This window comes from Micropterus dolomieu, linkage group LG08, assembly GCF_021292245.1.
Source record: "Micropterus dolomieu isolate WLL.071019.BEF.003 ecotype Adirondacks linkage group LG08, ASM2129224v1, whole genome shotgun sequence".
NCBI classification, from domain to species: domain Eukaryota; kingdom Metazoa; phylum Chordata; class Actinopteri; order Centrarchiformes; family Centrarchidae; genus Micropterus; species Micropterus dolomieu.
The window spans coordinates 13,133,209-13,157,787 of record NC_060157.1 but is presented as its reverse complement, the minus strand read 5'-3'; the positions used below and the strand labels follow the sequence as shown (position 1 = coordinate 13,157,787).

General features: G+C 40.4%; 3 protein-coding genes across 6 annotated transcripts in view; 1 reads left to right on the top strand and 2 right to left on the bottom strand.

Moving 5' to 3' along the window:
* Positions 1-19: 19 nt before the first annotated feature.
* LOC123975375 (serine/arginine repetitive matrix protein 5) lies at positions 20-8,476 on the bottom strand. 3 transcript variants are annotated; one of them, XM_046056830.1, is made up of 8 exons: positions 8,323-8,475; positions 8,079-8,144; positions 6,855-6,935; positions 6,639-6,742; positions 6,243-6,451; positions 3,730-3,788; positions 2,277-2,435; positions 20-1,413 (listed from the first exon to the last, which is right to left on the bottom strand). In XM_046056830.1, the coding sequence occupies exons 2-8, from the start codon at positions 8,115-8,117 to the stop codon at positions 1,231-1,233; spliced, it is 834 nt and encodes a 277-aa protein (XP_045912786.1). In that variant the 5' UTR covers positions 8,118-8,144; positions 8,323-8,475; the 3' UTR covers positions 20-1,230. The 3 variants fall into 3 exon arrangements, with proteins under 3 accessions (XP_045912786.1, XP_045912787.1, XP_045912785.1); XM_046056831.1 differs by having other exon boundaries at positions 8,338-8,451; XM_046056829.1 differs by having other exon boundaries at positions 8,079-8,476.
* Positions 8,477-10,647: 2,171 nt separating this feature from the next.
* Positions 10,648-15,268, top strand: LOC123975428 (receptor-type tyrosine-protein phosphatase V-like). Its single transcript, XM_046056897.1, has 11 exons — positions 10,648-10,685; positions 11,237-11,308; positions 11,842-11,941; positions 12,040-12,124; positions 12,220-12,296; positions 12,400-12,534; positions 12,625-12,747; positions 12,887-13,047; positions 13,207-13,342; positions 14,198-14,259; positions 14,341-15,268. Exons 2-11 carry the CDS (start codon positions 11,304-11,306, stop codon positions 14,552-14,554), a joined length of 1,098 nt encoding a protein of 365 aa, XP_045912853.1. The 5' UTR covers positions 10,648-10,685; positions 11,237-11,303; the 3' UTR covers positions 14,555-15,268.
* Positions 15,124-24,579, bottom strand: part of LOC123975427 (transcriptional regulator QRICH1-like) — a 10,567-nt gene continuing 1,111 nt past the window's right edge. For both annotated transcript variants that reach the window (XM_046056896.1, XM_046056895.1), the window contains exons 2-12: positions 23,594-23,869; positions 23,402-23,491; positions 23,147-23,287; positions 21,405-22,181; positions 21,117-21,294; positions 20,817-20,971; positions 20,603-20,717; positions 20,090-20,198; positions 18,432-18,580; positions 18,236-18,326; positions 15,124-16,374 (exon numbers count right to left, since the gene is read on the bottom strand). In XM_046056896.1, the coding sequence (XP_045912852.1) occupies positions 16,188-16,374; positions 18,236-18,326; positions 18,432-18,580; positions 20,090-20,198; positions 20,603-20,717; positions 20,817-20,971; positions 21,117-21,294; positions 21,405-22,181; positions 23,147-23,287; positions 23,402-23,491; positions 23,594-23,848 (2,247 nt within the window). In that variant the 5' untranslated portion in view covers positions 23,849-23,869 and the 3' untranslated portion in view covers positions 15,124-16,187. The remainder of the gene's footprint in view (positions 16,375-18,235; positions 18,327-18,431; positions 18,581-20,089; positions 20,199-20,602; positions 20,718-20,816; positions 20,972-21,116; positions 21,295-21,404; positions 22,182-23,146; positions 23,288-23,401; positions 23,492-23,593; positions 23,870-24,579) is intronic.

Here is a 24,579-nt window from a genome sequence, read left to right as displayed (position 1 = left end):
ACTTGTGCCAGAAAATATATCAAGATAAAATTCATGTATATTCAAAATGCAGGAAAATACATTTGTAACATTGGATAATTTGAATCTGTACAAAATGTTTGTAATGGACAAAAGGTGTTGAGAGTTTGAACCCTACTGGAAGGAAGAACACAAAGTAGAATGCTACTGTATCTTAGCAAAAACAACAAAAAACAACAATGAAAATAGTCATGTACAGTATGTATAAACTTGCTCTCTGTCTAATTCAAAGGCATGGCTGTTGAGACCCAAAAATAACAATTAGCAGCCTATTTAGTAAAGAACAGACTTTTCAAATATTTGTGGTGTTAACTGCCTCCAATGTGGATAGAATATTATTCCTGCAGATGAGGACAGTATCTCAAACAGAGCTAAAGAGGGGAGGGGTGTGTTAAATATAGCAAAAAGTCTGTTTTCAAGGCTGAGTTGGAGTCCTCTTGATGAGTAAACTGAACTGTGATTAAGATACGTACAGAGCAGGATATTTTACCGTTGAAAAATAAACTTCCCTTCACTCTGGTGTGTTCCTGAATAACCTCAAAGACATCTTTGGTATTTCGGTGCTGCAATGTCTTGCTATTTTTCAGATGACATTTACGCTGATATTGATATTTCTAGTGCGATAAGCCAATATCGGCCATGCTCATGCATCAGTCAGGCTTTGGATCAAACATGAGAAGGAACCTTCACTTAAGTACTTAAACCCTAAACTTAAACAACATGCAGCCCGGTCCCCTACTGACCCATTAAGGTTGTTCCTGCTACAACTGGATTTTGTCTTGCCCATCTAGCCTTGAATGAGTCACTGAAACAACTTTTAACTGCAAGATGTTTAATCTGAATACAAAATATATTTATTGAAAAGCAAGTGCATAAAACATTCAGCACTTTACACAGATGTCAAAATGTATTTTTGACTTCTTCATTAGGACACTTTAAATAATACAACCAGTGTATTTTTGGATCATCATCACCATTCTCAAAATTAGAAGCATTACCAAATGCCCAGATCACCTGCGTTGCTCAGTGCTCATCATAAGGCTGGCCACAGAGGGCGACTTTGTCCAGGCTGCACGCAGGAATGTACAAGCTTTTTACATCTACTATGAAACATAAAAATAATATACAAAAGCAGCCTTTAGTTACCTGAAATCACATTCTCAAAACATTAACCAGTGGGATTTATGCTCGGCATGATGCGTGTGTGTCTGATTAGTGAGACAGCTCCCTGGAGTCATAGTCCTCTATAAATTTCTCCATGGCATCCACACAGCGCTTGCCGATGTCCCTGAGGTTCTCCTGCAGAGAGGACTGGATGGGACCCTCCAGGGACTGATCCTTTGCGATCAGCATCTTTGCCACAAGGCCAAACATTTCACATTCCTGATAGTACATCTGTAAGACACACACATGCATTGGTTTTAGGGCAAATACTCAAAGAGTGAGAGGGAGGGGGAAACATCACCAAACAGAAGTTAAAGTGGGAGTGTTGGAGGGCGAGAGCACAACAAATGAGTCGAGTGAGAAGTCTTGTCAAGCATTTCCAATTACCGCTGAATGGATTAACAATCCGCAGAACCACTCACAAGCAACCTGTTCACAAGTATTGTGTGTGCCTGTATACAGAGTTTTGTGGACATTTTTTGCATTAGCTACCTGTTGCCAGTCTGCCTTTCTCACATTGACTCTATAATCCTGCAACCATGGAGATATGAAAAGCAAGAGGTCATCTTTTCCGTCAAGTGGGTGGAAACACGCGCGCACACACACACACACACACACACACACACACACACACACAAACACAGACACACACACAGACACACACACAGCCAATGAGCAGAGCATCATGTGATGTCTGTCACATTGACGACAGCATTAAAGCACATGTTGGAGCCTCTTGTGATACAGGTGAGCAAGGATAAACAGCCTCACTTTGCGTTTTTGCTCAATTTATTAACCTAAATAAATAACGCCATCAATCATGTCAACAATGAATAAGACCTTCTTTGTCTGGCTTGCTAAAGTGAAGACAGTAATGACACTCAAGTTGCCTTAGGCTCAGGATTTCAAAATTAATGTTCAGACTACAGAGAACAAATCTTTTTTTCTTGTCTCATGTCTCCCAGCACCTTCCAAGATCTTTCCCCTGTCACTGTATTCTCTAATCCCAGCTTCTCTTATCTTTCCTCTTCCTCTATCTTTTTTTACAACTATCCCTTCTCCCATGGCGTGTTTGTGTACTGACACTCCTCTACCTCGTCTATCTCTCTCCTCTTCTGTTGGATGGCTCTCTCTCGTGTCACCGTCTGGCTCGCAGTTGAAGGAAGCTCCCCGTCTCTGCTTCGTTCCCTTTCTTTGCTTTTGGTCCCCCTGTGATCTCTCTCCCTGCTTTGGTTCTTGTCGTTCTGACAAACCTGCAAAAGGGAAGAAAAAACAAAACAAAAGAACAAACAGGACAAGAGTTGGACTGTAGTAATCAGACAGTTGGCCAAAAACATGGGCGCAAACACTGATGATGACTGAGCTGCTAATGATCAGAAGATGACTAAACGCAAAGTTCCACATGCCAACTTGTAACACTGAGGCAAGTGGATTATAAATTCAGAATCTGTTCGGACTGCATATGTATTCAGTGGCAAAACATGGCAATTTTATATATATATTTATATTTTATATTAGGCTTACTAGACCTACCATACTTCCTCTGTATTTCTTTCTTATATTTTTCTACTTTCTCTGTTTTTTTATTGTGAAGCACCAAAACACCAAAGCAAATTCCTTGTATGTGTAAACCTACTTATAAAGTAAAAAAGCTGATTCTGATTAAAAGCAGTCAACAGGGGTGTTATATCACAAAAATAAAACCGGTACTACTTACCTAATAAGTCATAGTGCACAAAGGTTTTATAAATTGTAGCAGCTAGCTTTATTAAAAAAAAATTAGTTACTTATTTACTCATCTTCTAATAAACATCAATTCTGCAGTTGTACATGTTGGTAAATTATTAATCAAGGATTAATAAAAGGGTTATAGTTTATTTACTTCCCAATTAGATCGATAGATAGATAGATAGATAGATAGATATGTGTGTAAATATATAAAACAGCTTCATTAGATGACTCAAAATCTGAAACAAGCCAGTTATTCTTTGATTCCTCTTCCTCTCTTCACTTTAACTTCACTGCAGCAGTGACCAGCGGTGATTCACCATGTGCTGCTCTGCTCTATGTTGTGTTTAGGTCAGCCAAGAAATGTACGTGGCCACTTGATTTAAGCCTTTTCTGCAGCACCTGGGCTGTTTGCATTATAGCTACATCCGTCTCTGCTATCAGCTCATGTCTAATGAACAAACGAGAACAGCATCTACAATAAACACACAAATAAATAAATCAGCCGATTAACCGATAATGAAATTAATTGTTTAAGTTGCAGGCCTTATTTCTACCAGATTTTTTCAGGGTGCATATTGCACATGAAATCAAGGTCATCTTCAAATGTATTTATTTGCTAATTAGCATAAAACTGTCCAAAGCTCTTATAAATCAGGTCACAATAATACAATTCATAATGTGCTGCCCTACATCAAATCGTTATTTTGAAAGTATATTAGGTTATTTTTAAGGAATAGGTGGACCACTATATTTTTCATGACAAAATGGAAAATGACAAGGGGAAGAGCAGAGCAGGTTTTCTGCATGTGCACTTACAGTGAACTGCATGTCCTTGTCTCTGCTGGAAGTGGACCTTGGTAGGAAAGTTCTAGTAGCTGGAAAACAGACAAACCACATGGTCAACACAACAACACATACAGCATCTATAGGTGTATCTTTAGGTAACTATTGATGTTTAAAGCCACCGAATCATTCTCCCTTTCTCCTCAGCCTGCTGTTACAAAAATGTTTTTTTATTTTTTCTAAAATCAATATATCTTCAAGCAGAATCTGCTGATATTCTGGAATTTTGCCTTGAAACGCTGGATTGCGGTATTCCTATGTGAAGCAATAGTTTTTTTTTTATAGCTCATTATATACTGCTGGCTAGTCTCTGCCTCTCTTTTTCTCTTCCTCTCTCTCGCACTCTCATATACACACAAATCAGCGATGAGTCACCATCATCGCACCATCACTCAGGCACACAAAAAAAACCTGTTCCACATTCACACATACACAAACACACACCTCCACAGTGCTGCAGTGTGCGCACACATACAGTGCCTGAGTGCAAGAGAAGATTTTTTTTTAAAACATACAGTACCAACAGCTCAGTTGTTAAAAACACACTACTTTATTACCAGCAAAAAGACCAACAAAAACATGGACTTCCCAGTTAGTGTTAAAACCAGGGAAACATAAGTGTAACAAATTTTAAACTCCTCATGTTTACTTCCAGACTCTTCCCACTGACGAATAATCTAGGTATCTAATAAATCTACCTGTAACTAAATTACACAGTTTACAAGAGACATACTAAGACACACACTATAATGGCTGGACTACTCTCAATTCAGTGGTAAGAGCATTGACATCATCCATCTACTGAGTCCAGGAAAAGCTTCTTTGTGATCAGCATTATGTAACACTGGTTTGTTGCTACCAGAGTGTGACTACCTATCAACCACCAGATACCACGATGAGCAAATGCCCTCCAAATATTTGCAATGCAAAGTGTTCATGAAAATGTGAACGCTTCTGGCTCTGCTTCCTTATACTGCCACCCAATGGTCATTTAATAAAGTACAAGAAGATACCGTACAGCTTGTTAAGTACATTATTTAAATATACTGTATATGCATGTATAAATATGGTCTTATATAAAAGATGCTGGTTTTGTTGGGACTGTGTCGGGGGTTATTTGTTTATATAAATGACCATTTTTCAGGCTGTGGTTTGTGGTGTTGTCATATTAAACTGTATTATAGTGTATATGCGCTTCTGTGACTGTGTCTAACTGCGCACGTGTGTGAGAGGCAGCACGTGTTCTTCTGTTTACAGATTTACACATTCAGGGTGTATTCATTGCTTTGTAAGGTAAAGCTGAAAATAAACTCACAGATTCATAATAACACAATATGGCTAATAGTATGTTTCCACCGAAAAATCTCGTTCCAAAAATGCAGCAATTAAAGAAATAGTTTGACATTTTGGAAAATTGTTGTTCAAACTTTTGCTGAGAGTTAGATGAGAAGATTGATACCACTCATGTATGTACGGTAAATATGAAGTACAGCAAGTAGCCAGATATCATAGCATATCATAAAGGCTGGGTTGGACCAAAGCAACTCATATCTATCATAATTACTATTACATATCTTATCTGTGTGTGTGGATGATACTGGAGGTAAGTTACTTTTCACAGCAGACATGTTGACAAGTCACAGAAGGAAACAGCACACAACAACAGGTGTTACTAATAACATTAACGATGGAATTCAAAAGGTCTGCTGTGTATGGCCTGTCTATGTGGCCCTGCTGTCCTTTCATTACCCAAATCATTAGCCTTTAATAATACTCTTGTAATATTCCAGTAGTTTCAACGTTTTTGTCTGTGACGCCACAGAGCCTCGCAATTTAGGGACCAATTCAATTTAAATAAATAGCTTGCTATATTAAATCTGTGATGGCCCGGTTTGAACTTTCATTAGGTATGGTCCTGAAAGTCCTGCAGCCTCACACATCCCGTAACACCAAAGGGAAACATCATCTTTTCTTATAAATTCTTACAAATGTATCTCATTTGAAAATCTGGCCTATAAAATCCCAGTTGTCTTTAATACAGTGTGCGCTTGCAAGTGTGTGTTACTAGAGCTGAATAGGGCCTATGAAAAATCGTGCAAAGCCGGCGCCACTGAACAAGAGTTTCAGTGAGATTGTGTGGACACAGTGAGTACAAAGAATAGCTGAGGCCATCGTATCCATTGCCAGAGATGTTGGATGGGGCAGAGGTCAGGGCTCTGTGCAGCCCAGTCACGTTCTTCCACATCCCCCTCAGAAAAACATTTCTTTACTGGCCTCGCTTTGTGTACTGGGGAACTGTCATGTTGAAACAGGGAATGTTGTCTAAAATAGTACTGAACGTTGCATTGGCCCTATAGTGAACATTTTGTCAAAGTCTCAAAGCACCTTATATCTAAATAAATGTTCAAATGAGATGAAGGGGGTGTGAGTATCATGTGTATTATTGGTGTTTTCCTCACAGACATCTGCTGCGGACATAAACTTACAGGTGTTTTGCTTTGGAGGTGAGCTCCCATCAGCGCTCTCTCTCTGCTCGTACCGCTCCTCCTTCTCGCGGTCCCTCTCCCTCTGCGGGACGTGGTGAAGATTTAGAGGAAAATGATCTCGCCGGTGGGAGTAATCCTGTGGGCTGAAGTGGTGGTACCTCTGGCTGCTGAAGCCAGGTTTGTAGAATGAGTGGTCATCCCTTGAAAAACTTCATCATTTGAGAAGGGGAAAAAGAAGCTTTCAGAGCAGCCAGAGTCACTCCACGACCTCACCATCAATATTTTGTAAAAAAGATAAAATAACTAAGTCAATTGTTGCGATAAAGTGAAATGAAAACCCGTTGTGAGGAAAAACTAAATACAAACGTCTCCCTGTTCTTGACCTGTCAATCTTACCGCGGTCTGTAGACTCGCCCTCCAAACTTCGGTTTGTAAGAATTGGACAGCCATGCCCTCGGCCTGGATGGACTTCGCACTCTTCTGATCAGCCTCTTCTCATCCTGAATGGACCGGGGGTAAACAATTTCATCACACTGTGGTACTTTACAAGGAGAGCAGAGCAATTGTACAGTCTAAAAATGTCAATTTGAGACATCTGATAGCAGGACGTACCTGTATGGGAGACGCTGAGCTGTCAGTGGGCCTCTTGTCGACAGTTTCATCACTGTGTTCCCTGTGCCGCAACGTGGAGCCCTGAAGAAAGAAAGAAAGCACCACGTTAATCACAATTATTATGGCTACAGTACAGGCAGCATACAATAATGTTAGAGCTGAAAAAAATTATTAATTTGAAATGTAATTTAAAATTTTACAAAGATCATTTTTATGAATGTAGTCATTTTTCAAGCAAAAAGGTCAAACACTCCCATAGTCCAGCCTCTGAATGTGAGGATTTGCTACTTTGAATAATTACTAGTTGAATGTGTTTTGGTTCTTGGCTGCTGGTCACACAAAACAAGCAATATTAAGACGTCACCTTGGACCTTGGCAGACTCTGATGGACATTTTTCACTATTTTCTGACATATTATAGACTAAACATTAATGGACAGATTAATCTATAATTTAAAAATTGCTAGTTGCGGCACTAGATATAATACAAATAACGCAGAAACATCTTCAATGCAAATTTCTTAGAAACATTTAGATGTTTTAATGCTCACTGGAGCCTGAAATATAGTCACGTTCAAATCTACTGCATAACCCAATATATTTTCCTATTTCATTAATTAATAAAATTTCCATCTACAACAACATGGTACTGGCTAAGATAACTGTGTATATTAGATTGTTCTCTGCATGGAATAAGCTCTCTAAATATCAGCATCGGCATCTGCCATTGAAAAACCCATATCGTTTGACCAATAGTAAACTCTTGAGTATTAAGAGCAGTGATGTTATGTTTTCAAAAATAGTCAACCTCACACTTTGTCATTACGCTGTGAAATTGCAGTAAAATAAAATGTGTTAGCTTAATATTACTCAGTTTCTTGAAAATAAACGTGTTTAGTGCTCAAAAGTATAAAGAACCACCCTATCATCATTATATTTATTTTTTTGAATGTATGCATGTGTGTATACATGTGTGACAGTGCTTGCATGTGCTTAAAATTAAACTTTTCGTATCTCCTGTGGTTTTACTTTAATGGATGAGATAACAACAGTTCTTGTTGGTGTCCTGTTCTAGCCTTTTGTTAATGATTCAGCTCTGTTATGAAAGATTAAATATAAATGTATGGTCAGGAGGTGGGGGGGAGGTCACATGACTACTGTCAGCATTGTGCCAGCTCTTCACTTCCAGGAAATGGGCTTTCCCCAATACAGTCTACGGATTTACCTTGCTCTGCTGTGTGTCCTGCGACCGTGCATGGTCCATGTCTGTCGGTTCGCAGCGTTGTTTGCTCTGTGTGAATGACATGTTGACTTTAGTTTTCTATCTCTCTTTCTCTCTCGTCCAACAGACCAGGAAGCGCGCGCGACCTATCAACTTAATCAAGTCGGTACTTCTGGAAAGTTAAATATTTGCATTTCTGTCTCCCTCGCGCTTTGTTATCTCACAGACTGCAATGTAAAAGGTTTACCTTGTACTTAAATACCTCACGTTGTCGACAAACAACCTGCGTTTTCTCTGGTTTCCGCAATAACTTCCTTTTTCTACCGCCGCCCGACGAGACTCAGACTGTGGTCATCAAGGCTGATCAAAAGCGAAAACAGAACCAGGCGCTTCTCCTGAAAACACGCAGGCGCAGTCCGCCGTATTTTCGGACGGTCACCTGTTTACACCTTTTACAGTCAGGCTGGTTGTATATCATAGACTGTATATAAAGTTGTATATAAGTGTGGTTAAATAAAATGATAGCGCACTTCAACGACAACTGAGTTTGACCTATGATCAGTGGTAGGGTAGTTTGGGGTAAGACACCCCCCTAAACTCAATGTCTATTTGCTGACAACATAAAATTATATTAAGGGAGATGGCAATGCATAGGTTAACATACTATAAAGTAAAATAAATACCTACAGTTGACAAATTGGGGGGGGGGGGCGTCTTACCCCAAACATACTAATCTAGCATTTTACTACACGAAAAAATATAAAAATATTTCGCTCTAAACAATTACATAACTTATCTTAAGGCTTCCCTTAATGTAAATATACATATACATAAAAATTGAACACAATTGAATGAATTAAATTTACAGTTTATTTTAAATGACTAATAAATTTGATCAACTTATGTCAGAATGGCTTTGATCAGATAACTTTAAAATATTGTGATGAAACAGAGAATTGTCTTATTTATTTATTTTTTTACATGTTGTGGTTTTTGTTAGAATTACACTGGTGGGGGCATCTTACTCCAGGGGACGTCTTACCCGATGTTACCCTATAATGCAGACTACTTAAAATGTACTTTAACGTTACCTAAGTAGGCTACACATTCAGGGTACTTTTTATGCAACTTACTTCTTACTGTTTTACTTTTTACTCCAATACATAGTCTGACAGAATTAGGCCTACTATTTTTCAGATCACATTTTATCAATACTCTTCCTGTCCAGTGAAAACCACGTTCAAATTTGGTTGGTTTTTTAAGTTTTTTTTTTTTTTTGATAAACTGAAGGATTGAGTGCTCATTTATGGATTGAGAAAGTCTCCTACTTTTTAAGCTAAATAAACAGATTAGCATTCAACAGCCACACACACACACACACACTACATAGCCTAAACCTGAGCAAAAAAACAGGTCTGTTTTTCTGAGGTCATGAAAAGTTGACTTTTTAGAGATACTTGTTTCTCACAGGATAGCAATGCTGCAAAGATAGGATGATCTTATAGAATATGATGCGTTGCTGTAGATTAAACTACCCAACAGTATATAAAGTACCAGTAAGACTGGCGACATGTCCAGGGTGTACACTGCCTTTCGGCCGATGTCAGCTGGGATTGGCTCCAGCCCCCCGCGACCCTGTACGCAGGATAAGCGGTTGATGATGGATGGATGGATGGAGGTTCTGAATGCAGGGATTTTACTCTTAGTGGGGAATTTTCACATTGTGGTATTGTTACTTTTTAGGACATTATGAAGGGCCTATAATGGACCCTAAACCCCAGTTTGGGAACCTCTGTGTCTGTAGGCCTATATAGGGATTGTCCTTATTGTAATAAATGTTGTACCAAGATATCAGGCTAAATTATTATTGTGTACAGCTCTCGTGGACTGATAAGACACCAAGAATACTGCTGCAGTGGTGAACTGAGATGAGGAGCTTAAACAGCAATTCAGACATGTTCACAGGTCTGTTCTGAAGTCATATCATCTCATGTTTATGTCTGACGTCTTCAGGGTCCCATTCCATGTAACCTGCTGATGCACAGAACTTCATTCACAAGATTAAGCAACACCACAAGCATTTGATACGTCACCATAACAACAGAAAGACAAGACTGGGAGGCCTTTAATCAACATGCATTTCAAAGAAATAACACAAAATATGTGTTAAACTATACACAAACGTGTCCAGTGCTGGTAAAGTCCACTCTGAAGTGTGAATAAAAAATCATGAGCTACACTCTCATGGCTTTAGTTACAGCAACTCTCAGGTTGAACCTGAAAACTACAATGAAAAGAGGAGAAATTGTTCTGAGAAGAGAAGAGATTTCCTAGAAGTTAAGAATTGTTTCCAAAGTGCGAGGAATGGCAAGGCGAGTACAAAGAATAGCATCATACATGACATGCCTCGCGGACATATAGTGTTCCTCTCTCCGCCCATTGTCTACACCCATCACACTTCCTCCTCCCCAGAGAGAGAGAGAGAGGGAGGGAGAGAGAGTATTGTCATCGTCATTGTTGTATTGTAATCAGACCAGATTACTTGGAGCAGTACAGTTCTCTTTCTCTTCAGCCTGTGGCAGATGTAAAGCATCATTCCCATTTGGAAAGGTAATCCTGAAACAAACATATAATGCTGACGCTGTTGGTACTTTGTGTCTGGTTCTTCTGCTGTTGGGAGTTTGGGGTTGACAACTTGTTGGAACAGGTTTTATTTCCAGTCGGGGCAGTGTTACATTATTATTGTCCTGTATGAATGTTGAGCTGCTTCTTGTTAAGTGTGCCTTTCTACTATTATGGGGCCAGGAGACAAGTGGCGTAGTTGGATTAAAATGAAACATTTTCTTAGTTTGATTTAGTAAAAAAAATTTCAAACACATCTGCCTCAGGGCATAAACAAATGCAAACTAATTTGTGAAAGCACTTGACTTCACTACATATGTAACTGCTGTTCTCTCAAATGCACAATTGTGTGTTTTCTAGTGTCACATTTCTCTGTTTATGAGGACAAATTCCTTTTTTAAAGTGTGTGTGTGTGTGTGTGGGGGGGGGGGGCAAGAGATAGACACAACGTTCTAAACTTTCTTTATCATTGATATATTTAATTAATTTCATTAAAAAAAAGTTGCTTTATGATACATGATTTGGTATCTTTTGGACAGACTCATCACTGAAATCATTCTGGCCTCATTCAGCACCCTGAGTACAAGGCTGACCGCCAGAAAAGACATGAGGTACGGACAAAATTCCTGGTAGCATCCTGAGAACATGCTTAAAGGACGAGGCAGATACTAATCTATAGTTTTGGTAATGTCAACAAATCCAATGAAAATACCAAAACCAACAATGTGTCAGTTCGTCTCTCAATATTTTCCAACTTCCCTAACCAGTCTGTGGCACGTTTGCTACGTTAACCACTTTATCAGGCACACCTGGCTAAAACGAATGCTTTCTAATCCAACACTCCTAATTCACACATGAAGGTTACAATGTTCAGTTGACTCAACTGTGTTATGATTACCTAATAAACTGGTAAATGAGTGTTTACATATGCAAATTTTTTAAAGGCTAAATCATTTCCTAAAACAGCTGTGCATTGTGGATTTTAAATAAATGTTACTCAAACTTGAGTAAAAAGTGCATTTATTAGGGGTCTGTTTTCAGCTGCAAGGTAAGAAAAATATAGAATGCCACCAGATTAATCCTTGTTGTTGGAGTGCATTACTGGTCTTAAAATGGTTTAATGTAATACGGTCATGTTTCACAGGGTGCCAACTGTCTCAAGATCACAAATTCTACAGGAGTTTCGTTCTCGATGCCAGGCACTTTCAGCCGATGGCAACAGAGGCTTTAAACAGGAGTTTGAGGTAGCTAGTATGTCTTAGAATTGAACTTGGATTGGATTTCTGATTTGTGAAGCTAAAAGTGTTTATCGTGTGCGCTACTTGTTTTTGGCTCTGTGAAGGAGCTAAATGAAGTTGGCAAAGACCTCCCCACCAGAGCGGGGGATTCAAACAGAGAAAAGAACCGATACCCCTACATATTGCCATGTAAGTGCAGAACTCATCACACTAGAGCAGATTACATCAAGTGTGTTGCAATGTGTGAGACTTGTATTTGTCTGCTTTCCATCTTCTGGTCATAGATGACCACTGTCGTGTGAGGCTGTCTGTTCAAAACTCCAATCCACAAACTGACTACATCAACGCCAATTTTGTGCCTGTAAGAGCTCATTCACTTCCTCAAGCAAATTTGTTATTATCATTATTAGTTTGTCTTCTGCCTGTCTCTGCATTTGTCTGCATCTGTTAATGTCTGTATTCAGGGTGGAGCATCAGAAAGAGACTTCATCTGCACCCAGGGTCCTTTGCACAAGACCATGGCCGACTTCTGGAGAATGGTGTGGGAGCAAAACGTTAGGATAATCATCATGGTGACGGCGCTGAAACACAAAGACATAGTGAGAAAGACACATTACGTTTGAATGTATGTGTCTGATGAGGAAATTCCTAACATGTCCTTTAAGGTCTGACCTTGGGTATGTTTGCAGGTGCTGTGTGATAAGTATTGGCCTTTGGAACGAGGGACAGTTTATCATGGACTGATCCAAGTGACGACAGTGACCCGCAAACAAGGTCCAGATTGTTTTATCACCACCATTAACCTAAGACAGGTGAGCGAAAGACACATCCATCATCGCCTTTGTTGTCTTCAAACTACTGCTTTTGACTTCTGTGTGCACTGACCGTACCACTAATCAATCAAAGAAGAAGTCCTTGTGGTTGGATTAAAGGATTGTGTTTGTGTTTCAGAGAGACTGTTCTACAGCCAGGATAATCACACACTACTACTACCCTTCCTGGCCAGACCAGGGCGTCCCTAAAGACTCATCTTCTCTCTGTACCTTCACTGAGCATGTGCGGCAGAGTTTGGAAACCACTCCTCGCCTGGGGCCGGCTGTGGTGCACTGCAGGTCTGACCTCTGACCTTCAGCCTATCACCTTCTCCTTTAAGAAACCCGTTACTGTCTTATTTTTAATAATATACAGCATAAATCCTGTAGCGTTTTCAGAGGCTTATCAATCAGATATGAGACGGTGTTTAAAGTGAATCCTCTGTTTATGTGTTTCAGTGCAGGTGTGGGGCGTTCAGGAACGTTTGTGACATTGTTGTGGCTGATGCAGCTGTGTGCGAGGGGCATCCGGCCTAATGTCCGGGCTGCTGTGGAGGATCTACGGTTACATCGAATGTGCATGGTCCAGAATCTGGTTAGTGCTGTAATCACTCTCACCTCCAGTGGTGGATGAAGTAGTGATATCTTTTACTTAAGCAGCAATAACAAAGTAAAAAAGTACTCCATTACCAGTAAGTTCAAAATGTAAATTATGTGAAACTACAAAAGTATTAGCAGGAAAATGTACATTAAGGATCAAAAGTAAAAGTGCTTGTTTTGCAGAATGGCACCATTCCAAGAGTATATATAGTGTAAGTTCGTGTTTATGGGTATTATATTCAGAATTATTAATACACCATGTAAATGTAATTACAATTTTTACAATTCTTTGGATTCAAAATGTTGTTGAGTAAATTAATATCAGCAATCTAATGTTCTCAAAGTATTATAAGCAAAATTACTAATTTTAAGGAAATTTTGAGAGGTACATGTATTCGCTTTCTTGCCCAGAGTTGGATTGATACTCTCATGTCTGTATGGTAAATATAAAGCTACAACCAGCAGCTTAGCATAAAGACTGAAAATGTGGGGAAACTGCTCTCCATGTTTCCAGTCTTTATGATTAGCACACTAAGCTAAGTTGCTAGGCGCAGCTTCATATTTCACAGATGAAAATGAGAGGTATCAATCTAATAATTGCATAGTGTCACTAAACTAGTCCTTTAGTGTACTGTATGACAATGCATCAAACACATGTGCTCATCATAAGCTTAGTTAAGTTAAATGGACCATAACCTGTTTAAACTGTTGTCTACTATGGAAACAGGAAAGTGTAAATGTATACCTGTAACTTACTCATTACTTTCTTATGACACTCTATCATCTCCTTGCTAAAACGTTGTGTGCTCTACTGTCCTCATCACCTGCTCATTCTTTTTCGTGTCCTCAGGAGCAGTACATATTTGTTCATCAGTGTCTGCTACACTGGCTAAGTGGAGGAACCTCTGCATGGTGAGAATAAAGAAAGAAGTGTGTTTATTAGTCATTGTAATGTATGACGACATTTTCACTACTTGTCTTCTTTCCCAACAGCCCACAAACTCAGGGAGCCAGTTCAAATATTAACCAGCACACTCAGCATCGATCACACAGCTCCTCGGGGAGGAGGAGACATCACCATCATCGACAGACACCTCCGTCAGACCCGCCGCAGAACACACTGCAGCAGATTTTACACCCTGGGAACCTACTGAGGAGGTTACTGCCTTCCTCATCACTATTTAATCCAGGCTCACATGCCTCTTGAACTCAGTGAAACATACAAAACACAAGCAAGCTACTGGGTGAGAAAAACAAGAAGCCCTCGTACAGTATTTGAGAAGTAAGAGAAGGACTGCAGAAATAAGAATGCGGTATGATGCTAAACCTTGCAGACACAAAACTGGCCTGACAACAGTGCAAACGAGTTCTGGTAAAGCAACCACAGATGCAGCAGTTTGTATTGTTACCAGAAAGGAGACTTAAGGAAAGAGCCTGCCATTCAGGTCAAACCTGTTTGTCTACTGTTATTTACTTCCCATGTCATTAGCGAGAACAATGAGCGTGAGTAACATTTGGTTACTTGGAACAGGAAAACACTCTTCATGTTAACCCAAAATGTCTACTGTGCGCAGCTACCGAATGTTTTTGGACAGCTCATTGTTTTTGTAACTTTGTTTGCCTCCACTCCACGCTGAAGTGATGTTGCAAGATGATTTTTTTTTTTGAAAAAAATCATTGTGTAACACTTTATAATCACACACACAATGCAGGTATCAGTACTTAAGGAGGGATGTGCAGGATTGATAGACTTGCTAGAAAGGCAGACACATGGTATAGTGGCTGTACAAAAAAGGTCATGTTTCAAAAACACACAGGCACTGCCATTCTCCTTAGATGACTGAAACCTATTACAGTACATGAAGGAGCTATGAGTATTATACATTATAGAACATTAAGGGCTAACCCACTTTTTTTTAGTCTTTCATCTGTCATGTAATAAACATGTATGATACAATAGATCCCTCTTCGGGTAAGTTTTGGGGTTGGTGATGGACAGAGGAGAGAAATGAGGCTCCAGCAGCAGTCAGCATCCCTTGCCCTCCCTCCGACATGTCTCCATGTGACAAGTGCCAGTAGCTGCAGGTCGAGTGGCGGCACTGTATTGCAATAAAGTCAATGTCCTGGTGTGATTTAATGCTGCTGAGCTAGACCAACAGGAGGCGCTACAGCCCCAAGCAGCATTCACAAACAAGTGATTCACCTTCAGAGTTCGGCGTGTCCTCAGCCCAAGACAAATGAAGTGAAACAAAGAAAGAGGAAGAATTCACACACAACTTGAAAATCAGCGTTTAGCCTATGTCTGGCTAATGCAGTCTTGATACTACCGAGGTCTTCACTGCAAGATTTAACAAGGCAGATGTGGGAAAGTAGAGCGACAAAGAGGGATGTCTATGAAAGCAGCATAGCGCAGGCCAACCCCAGTGAAAATATATATATATATGAAATATATTACAGATTAAAACAAAACAGATAATTAACAATTGTTTCAGGCTATCGGCAATAAGAACCAACAGTTAAAATAACATTTAAATTAGAGTTCAGGTCCAATAAAAAGATTAGACACTACATCCTTTGGCCAAACAAAAAGAAGAAAACTTGTGGTAAGGTTGAGAGATTGCCTCGATAAGACAAATTATCACCTGTATTGGTTGTCTGTGTATGTACAGTCCGTGTGTGTACGATATGCTGACACAGAAGGAATATAAACATATACATGCCACCCTTAAAGACCACAGATGGGTCTGAGAGAATACAAAACTACTGATAATGAGCAATCAAAGGCTGGGTGAAGAGAGAGAGGAAGGCTCTAGTCCATTTATTGTTGTCCTCCAGTCCAACTAGTGCACGCTCTCCGACATGTTAAGGACTTCCTGGATTTCGCGGACGACGAGGATGCGGGCAAGCATCTGCTCCAGCTGCTCTTTTGGGATTGGCTGAGTTGAGTACCATATGGGGCTGTTCGGCGCTACCACTGGCTCAGGAGTCAGGTAGAAGGTGTCATTGCGACCTTTTGCGCTCTGCGGACTGACAGAGAAACAGAAAACACGTTGTGAGAACACAGGTTGCACTTATTTACCAGATGTCAAAGTTGCAGTTTTAGCTCGTCTCTGCCTACGATACAATTTTGGTCAATACTCTTTGTCTGCAGCAGAGGATTAGTGGAAAATAGTGTATTTATTATCTTGCCCTCTCGCATTTATTCCCTTTGTCCGACTGACATCAGTGCTGTAACTTTTCATTATGGATTAATCTGCTGATCATATTCCCCATTAATCATTTCATGTAAGAAAAAGTGCAGATTACAATTTCTCAGAGCCCAAATTGACATCTTCAATTGCGTGTTTTGTCTGAACAACAGTAAAAACCGCAAAGAATTTAGTTTACAATGATGTTAAACACACAAAAGAAGCAAATCATCAGAATGAAAGAGCAGAAACTAGTGGATGTCTGCCATTTTTGCTTGAAAACAAACCATTGAAATGAATAATCGCTTTCTGTAGATTGAGTAATCGTTTCAGGTCAAATTGACATTAGACCCTGACCGATACGGTATTTTAAAGACCAATACAGAGTTAGATTTTTGAGCATTTTAAATTACAATACTCCGATATATCGGATGATAATTTTTTTTCCTCGTTCTTTTGAGAAACACATAACATAAACAAATATTATCCCTAACATTTGTTATATGCAGTTATCAGACCTCACCAAGATAACATAACGCAGTTTAAAAATAAACTTATTTTATCTAAACAGTACTTCGAATGACAGTAAAGCTGATTATGTCAGCTTATTGCTGTGTTTTGTGGTGGATTTGTGGAGTTCAAAAGTGCCCTCTGGTGGAAAAACTATGAAACAACACGTTATTCTAGTTGTTATTTATAGGCTGGTACCGAAACACAGGTACCAATTTATCTGCTCATATCGGCACGCCTATTTATCTGTCGGCCTCTAACTGACATATTCTCCTTTATTTTGCCCTGTCCCAAGATTAACAAAAAGATTTACATTGTTGAAAAAGGGCCGATGACTGGAGCTAAAATTTAAACCCAATTTCTATATTGTTTAGTTTGTATAAGTGAGTTTATATAAGCAAATTCTTGTACTTGCTCTTGTACGTATAAGCACTGCAGGCTGGTGCGGTGTAGTATTTTGTACCGTTTATTTCTGTTTTGTTTTCCATATGTCTGTGTGCATAACACCATCTATTCTGTCACTGCTAATGGGTATCTGCCATGTGCTGACGATGTCTTTGACGTTTTTATGGCGCATGTTTTTATTGTGTTCAATATAATTTTGTACCCACACTGCAAACAGATTTTGTCAAGTCACACACTTTGTAGCTTTTTAGATTTTTAAGTAGCCCTTTTCTCCCTATTCACAAGCTGTGAAGGCTATTTTTAGAGACAGCAGAGGGCAAAGTAGTTAGTTGCCTTTGTTCCTGAGCATACAAGTGGCAGAAAACATACAAATCATTCACCATTTTTAAGAAGAGAAAATGGAAGAGTTATTATAAAGAATCCATGTTTTTGTCAGTTGCCTAGCAGCAGTGTTTAACCACTTGAACACTGAGTGTAACATGTACTCCTCGTCACATGTCAATAACATAAACACAAGAGTTTTATTTAAAAAGGTAACAGAAGCACCTCAAGAGAAACTCTTGACTCATGAATTGATAACCTTAACCCTGGCCACAGTGAAAACACTACATGGTAGTACAAATAAGCAATTTTACATTTTTTTCTTTTTCTGACAAAATAAACTGTTGAAATATTGGATTAAAGTTTTATTACATAAAAAGGCAAACACCTCAAAACATACTTTAGCAGTAAGTTTCCTGATAAAAACATTCACCTCGTCATCCTTCCTATGGTTTTATATTTACCATTTGAAGAGGTAGAAATCGTAGAGCTTGATGGGGCATCGTAGCGGGTTCTCTGGGTCCTCTAGCTGCTCTGAGTACATGTCATCTGTTACTGAACAAATAAAAATATACATACAGTAAGTAAATCATTTGTCCTTAAAATGGGGTTTCCTCTCATGACACCACAGCACAAAACCCGTTCATGTGCACGCCTTACCTTTCTGTCCAATGAACCTCTCTGTTGACTTAAGGTATCGGATGCTGGTGCTCTTGTCTTTAGGGTTGTTGGGACTCTTCCTGGTGTGTCTCAGCACCTTAGAAAAGGCCACTTTTAGATGCTGATCCACTGTCTTCAGGTGGAAATACCTGTTAAGATATACAGAATAAATATGCAATATAACAAATGTTCAATAAATGTTTGATTTATTTTATTTGAATCATGAAAGAATTAGCACTTAGTTTTTCTATTAAGATATTTATTTTGTTGAGTAAAAGGGACAAAAAGATTTCACTTAATTTTACTCATGCATGTGTCATTAAAATCATAATTGTTTTGAATGTTCTACCTCAGATTTATGAAGTGATCCACTGGTAAGTGTTTGTCATGTTCTGACCATAAAGAATAGTTTAAAACCAAAATTAACCATGTGGTTTCTTCAACTTTCACTCAGGAGCTTTTAAACTGTAAAGAAATAATAATTTGACATTTACTGTGATGATTTTCAGTATCAAATGATGAGATTTTATCGTGATAACATTTTTGGCCATATCACCCCACCCTAATAGGGGCAGAAGGGAGATACATAAGCCCCCTTTTCACTGTACGGTACCAGCTCGACTCGCCTTTTTTTGGTTTTCCTTTGTGGAAAAGTTGTACCTGTACCTGCTTCCAGGTACTTTTTTTCCACATCACCTCCGTTGAGGTTCTATGCAAGCTGAGGCGATACTATAATGTGACGTGAAAACACAGCAGACTGCTGATGAGAAGTGATGGTGGGGCAAAAATGTGCTTGAAAGTTTTCGGAGTTTTCGGAGCTCTGCAAGAGGCGGCGGGGGAAGCCTGCGCCAACCCGCGGGAGGAGCTCGAGGCCAGCCAGCCGCCCGCTCACAGAGCCCTCTAGTCCCACTGTCACAGAGACTGCTGCAGCAACAACGACAGAGGAAAACACAGTTGTAAAGTTTTCATACCGCTTATCTGTCTTTACATTCTGAGTAATGTTGAAACGTTTTAACTTAAATAAAGAGAAAGCTTTTTGTGGGTTGCTGGTGCCTGTTGCATTGAAAATTACGCCGCGGCAGTTGTGTGTGGCGTCGCTATGACGGCCAGCTACACTGAAGGGTACTATCTCTGGGTACTATCTGCAATGGAAAAAGGAGCACGGCCGAACCGAGTCAAGGCGAGGCCAGTTGAGCTGGTACTGGTAATGGGAAAAGGGGCTAAAATAACAACTAGGGATGCAGCTAACGATTACTTTCATTGTCGATAAATCTGTCGATAATTTTCTCGATTAATCGATTACTTGTTTGGTCTATAAAAAGGTAAAAACTGTGGATCAGTGTTTTCCAAAGCTCAATATGATGTTCTCAAATACCTTGTTTTGTCCACAACCCAAATATATTCAGTTTACTGTCATGGAGAATTAAAGAAACCAGAAAATTTCACGTTAGATTCTGGGTTAATTGTTTCTTCTTTTTTTTTTTTTCTTAAGAAATTACTCAAATTAATTATGAAAAAGTTTGGCGGTTAGTTTAATAGTTCATAACTGATACAGACAGACAGAAAATATTGCTGCAGTTCGATGAAGCACTATAGAAAAATGCTTCATGTGTCATGACTGAAGTAAATGCTGCATGAGGGAAAATGGTGCAACTCACTTGGTGTTGAAGAACATTAGAGTTGTGAGCAGTGTGGAGGGAGAATGAGCTCCCAGCTGTTTACATTCCCACAGCATCTCCTCTGTCACATGGCTGGGGATAATATACCCTAGTAGATAAGGTAAAGAACAGAGTATAAAGACCTGGCAGTTTGTAAAAGTGCTGTGTTCAGGACATTTCTGGCTAGCCGGTGGGGTGTGAGCTCGGGACTCTATGAAAACTGCTCTCTGTCTGTGTGATGGATGTATAAAGAGCTGCAGGTCTGTGTGTCTGATCAACGACGAGGGCTGAGCCCTACACCTTGACTATGTAGCTGTATAATTTAAGAAAAATGAGAAAAATATCAACAGATTGGATAGAGATGGGGCAGAGACCTGGTGACATAGTAGGCTTGTGTATTCACAATTTTGCACTGTACCTGAGATAAAATGAGTCCATAACACATTAAGTTAATTACAGAGGAACACACATTGAAGGTCCACACAAAGTTTGGCAAACAAATTTTGTTCACACCTAGCGGATGAATAGATGGACTCCAAGGCTCCAAGATCTGGTGCAGACTGTGAGCGAAGCGAGTGTAGTACTGATCTGAGAAAACGTCATCCACACGACCATTATCAAACAGATACTGTAGGAGAGTAATTGGAGAAAGAAAAGTCAAACAGTGTTTCCACATCAAATCCAACGACTATCAACAGAGATGGAGGTGTGTGCATTGCGAACTTACTTTTTGTATGCACAGAAATACATAGTAGAGAACATCAGACTCGTAAGTCTCCCCTTCCAGCCCCCGAGCCTCTGTTGTCATCAAAGAGAGACCGATGCAGAGTTCAGCTACCGCACACGACACCAAGTCCTCCTGGAAACGCAGTGCTTGGCGTCCTAAAACACACACACACACACACACACACACACACGATTGGGATAACAGATGAAAACAGAGACGAGATAATGACAATATACTTATGTGCATAAACAACAAAATATTGTTTTGACACTATAATGAACATTGTGTATATGCACGTACGGCCAATTGGTGCCAGTTTATTTTTGTCTGATTTGTCCAACTCTGCATTTTTCCGCTGAGCCCAAAGCCGCCACACGTCCAGACCTTCCTCTGGCTTCAGAGTGGCAGGCAGCAGCAGCTCCTGCACCTGCACCTGCTGCTGTCCTTGGCCATCTACCTCTGCTACCACTGTCTGACCCTGTGCAGACACACACCAACACTGTTGTCAAGAGATACGGGTCTATATTTATATCTAACCATGATAAAAGACTAACATAGCTCAACAACTGTGAATGTATTCATTTTTACCTGCAGCTGCTGTGCGTCCTGCCCTGACAGACCCTGTGTGTGCAGCACTTGTTGTTGTGGATCCCAGATAAGGGACTGTGTAGCATTGGAGTAGCCCTGTACTGCCACAGGGATGTGGATATTTCCATTCATCAGCTGGGCTGGGAACAGTGTGTTTGCAGCGAGTGTGTGCACCACTTCTTCTTGGCCTCCCATTCCTCCAGAGCTTGTTATGCTGGAAACGGCCTGCGCTGTCTGACTTTGACTGGCAGGGATTTTCAGCTTGTCGTTCTCAACAGTAACTTGCGTTGGCATTGTGGTCATTGTTGTAGTGTTTGCTCCCGCGACCTGCACTGTTCCATAAGCCTCCTGGGGGATGGCAATGTGCGTGACCTGCTCACGGCCTCCGGAACCAGCAGGAGCAGAATAGACAGGGATTGTCCAAGTCTCCCCTGTGGGACTGGTGATCGTGCCTGTAGCACTGTAAAGGTGGGAGCTGTCCACGGTTAGGAGGTCTGGCCGCAGTGACACGTAACTTTGCTGCTGGCCCTGTCCCTGAGGGATGGCCAGGACTGTGGCTACTTGCTGACCAGGCAGGGCATAGGACACAGTGATGGGCATGTCAACCTTACGCTTCTTGGCTGGCTGGAGGACACCTGCTCCCTGTGATGTAGCAACGGTGGTTCCCAGTACCCTCCTCTCAACATTGTCCTGCTGCTGGGTGGGAGAGAGGGCCCCCACTGTCTGAATTTGGATCTGTTGTCCTCCTGCAACGGCTGCCACCAACTGGGCTTGCAGCTAAAACACATGGGTGAGGGACGATAAATTCAATAGGGATACACCAAAATGAAAATTCTTGGCTAAAGCCGAAACCAAATATAATCAAAAAATTTGCCAAACACTGAACAAGTACATTCACACCTTTTCCATTTATTTTGCCTTTTTTTTAACCATTGCATTGATTAAATAGTCGAAATGTGCTTTTTACTCAGTGTTTCCCACAAGATTTGGAGAGACTACATTCACACCTTTTCCATTTATTTTGCCTTTTTTTTAAGTAAATTACATGTGTACATTTTCTTTTAATGTACACATAATGTAATATGTTTTAGACTTTCTGTGAATATAATCCAATTAATCTTATTTCCATACTGTATAGACACCTTATTTAGAAAACTGGACGTCACATGTGCATCCTCGCACTAAATTCATCAAGTCCGACCCAATATGATAAATGTTGTGTGGTTCTCGTGTCGCATAATACGAAGACTTCACAGCCTCTCTTCAGGTAGGACTCTCATACTGAAAAACAAGTCTTTGTAAAGAGAGAAACTAACAGGATTACGTCGCTAACCTGCCTGTCAGCTCGCTCTGGTCCGATACAGTTATCATAATGGCTTGAGTATGTGTTCACTCCAAATTTAGGTGCTAGCTTAATCGCCTTCTCAGAAACGAGTGACAGAACCACTCAAAGCGGGTCAGACCGTTTGTTGCCTTTTCTAAGACGTTAGCCTCAGATGGAGTGGATGTGCTAGGAGACAATTCAGCAGAACAGTGTCAGCAAACGGTAATTTTTGCATCTTTCTTGGATACTTTAAAATACTTCCACATTGCCGACATGTCAATGTAATTTAATCAGTCTTTTGAGTTATTAGGCCGAACACCGAAAGTGCCATTTTTGCTATTTCCGGCCGATTAATTTTAGTGGCCGAACAGTGTATCCCTAACATTCAAACTCTAGATGATGGTGTGCTTAAATGTACCTGCTGGTGCTGCTCCTCTGTGAGGTCCCCAGGCTGAATCAGCTGTGCAGTAGTCACACCTTGAAGCTGTTGATGGGAGCCAGAGGGCACTTGGAGGACCTGACCCAGCATCTGGCCTTGCTGCTGGCCCTGGATTTGCACCTGAAATTAGAAACAATAGGCCAAATTTAGACCTGACCAATGATTGAATGGAACAGGGTTAGGGGATAAACACAACACAAAGGTCTAATAAAAAAATAAACAAAAGGTACAAACCTGCACTATCTGTTGCTCTGTATTCTGTTGTACAGACTGCTGCTGAGATGTGGACTCCTGTATCTGTTGCGGCTGGACCTGCACCTGAACCTGCATCAGAAGACAGTGTCTGTCAAAAGAGCTTCATTTCAAGGACAGGGCTCTTTAACAGAATGTTTTGTGACCATTTAGTCACCATTTTAGACCATTTACCGGACAAGCCAATTCCAACAATGACCCTGCCACCTCTGTGCTGTCTGTGTAGATGCAGTTCGCCTCTTGTTGGTAGACCATAGTGGTTGTGGTGGTGGTGGTATCTCCACTTTGCTGACTGAATTCCTGCAGGGCATCTGGACCCTTGCTTGCCAAGGACTCCAGGAACTCCTTCATGCGATGCTGAGGGATGCTCCGAGCTTTTTGCCTCACAAGCTCCTCGTAAGAGCCTGTGCCATCCAGGGAGTTGTTCATTGCTGCTGACAGTGTCTTCTTCTGTTGGTAGATTTGAGAAAAGGCAGGATTCACTTGGGGTTGTTTTTAATTACATTTATGCTTAGGTACGTGACATGGATGCATCAACAACGACTAACCATATAATTTATTACATTTCAACAATCCTGTCAAAACGTTAATGACTCAAACGCACTTGAAAAGGCAAGAAGAAAGCGACTTCATTTTTTAAGTAAAAATAAAAAGGAGCAAAAGCGCTGTGCTGACATCAGTTTTATCTTTAAAGTATTTACAAACTGTGCTCCAATGTCAACACAGACAGATGGTAATACGAAAGGGTTAACCTAATTCTAGCTGAGTGTGTATGAGCAGGGACAAAAGCGCGGCCACTTTCCAAATCCGATGCAGTATTCACAGAAGCGACGGAAAGCGCTAACATAATGAAAACGTGCAAGTTTTACACAACAATTGAGTTACGACTGTGTGCTTGCAATGACTCCATAACGGCGCATCTTTCAGCTGATTACACAACAAGCTAGGTTAGCCAGGTACACGGCTAGTTAGCCGCGTGTTGTTTGCAAATACGATCCAGCCACAGCTGTGTTTGGCAAAGTGTAATAATACGATCATGTGCACAAACAACACAAGAGCTAACGTTACGTAGCAGGTGGTACATAAACAGAAAGCATCGGAAACCTGGGTACCTCTCTCCTGCAGTTAACGCTACCCCAACTGCATTTATTTGTGTTCTC

What these genes read in the sequence shown, in the direction of transcription:
- LOC123975375 (XM_046056829.1), bottom strand. Translation starts at nt 8,159, where the DNA reads ATGTCATTCACACAGAGCAAACAACGCTGCGAACCGACAGACATGGAC. An exon ending in AGGACACACAGCAGAGCAAG is followed by an intron (nt 6,936 to 8,078) that starts GTAAATCCGTAG and finishes TTCTTTCTTCAG; the next exon opens with GGCTCCACGTTGCGGCACAG. An exon ending in GCTCAGCGTCTCCCATACAG is followed by an intron (nt 6,743 to 6,854) that starts GTACGTCCTGCT and finishes CGGTCCATTCAG; the next exon opens with GATGAGAAGAGGCTGATCAG.
- LOC123975428 (XM_046056897.1), top strand. An exon ending in ATACCCCTACATATTGCCAT is followed by an intron (nt 12,125 to 12,219) that starts GTAAGTGCAGAA and finishes TTCTGGTCATAG; the next exon opens with ATGACCACTGTCGTGTGAGG. An exon ending in CCGGCTGTGGTGCACTGCAG is followed by an intron (nt 13,048 to 13,206) that starts GTCTGACCTCTG and finishes TATGTGTTTCAG; the next exon opens with TGCAGGTGTGGGGCGTTCAG.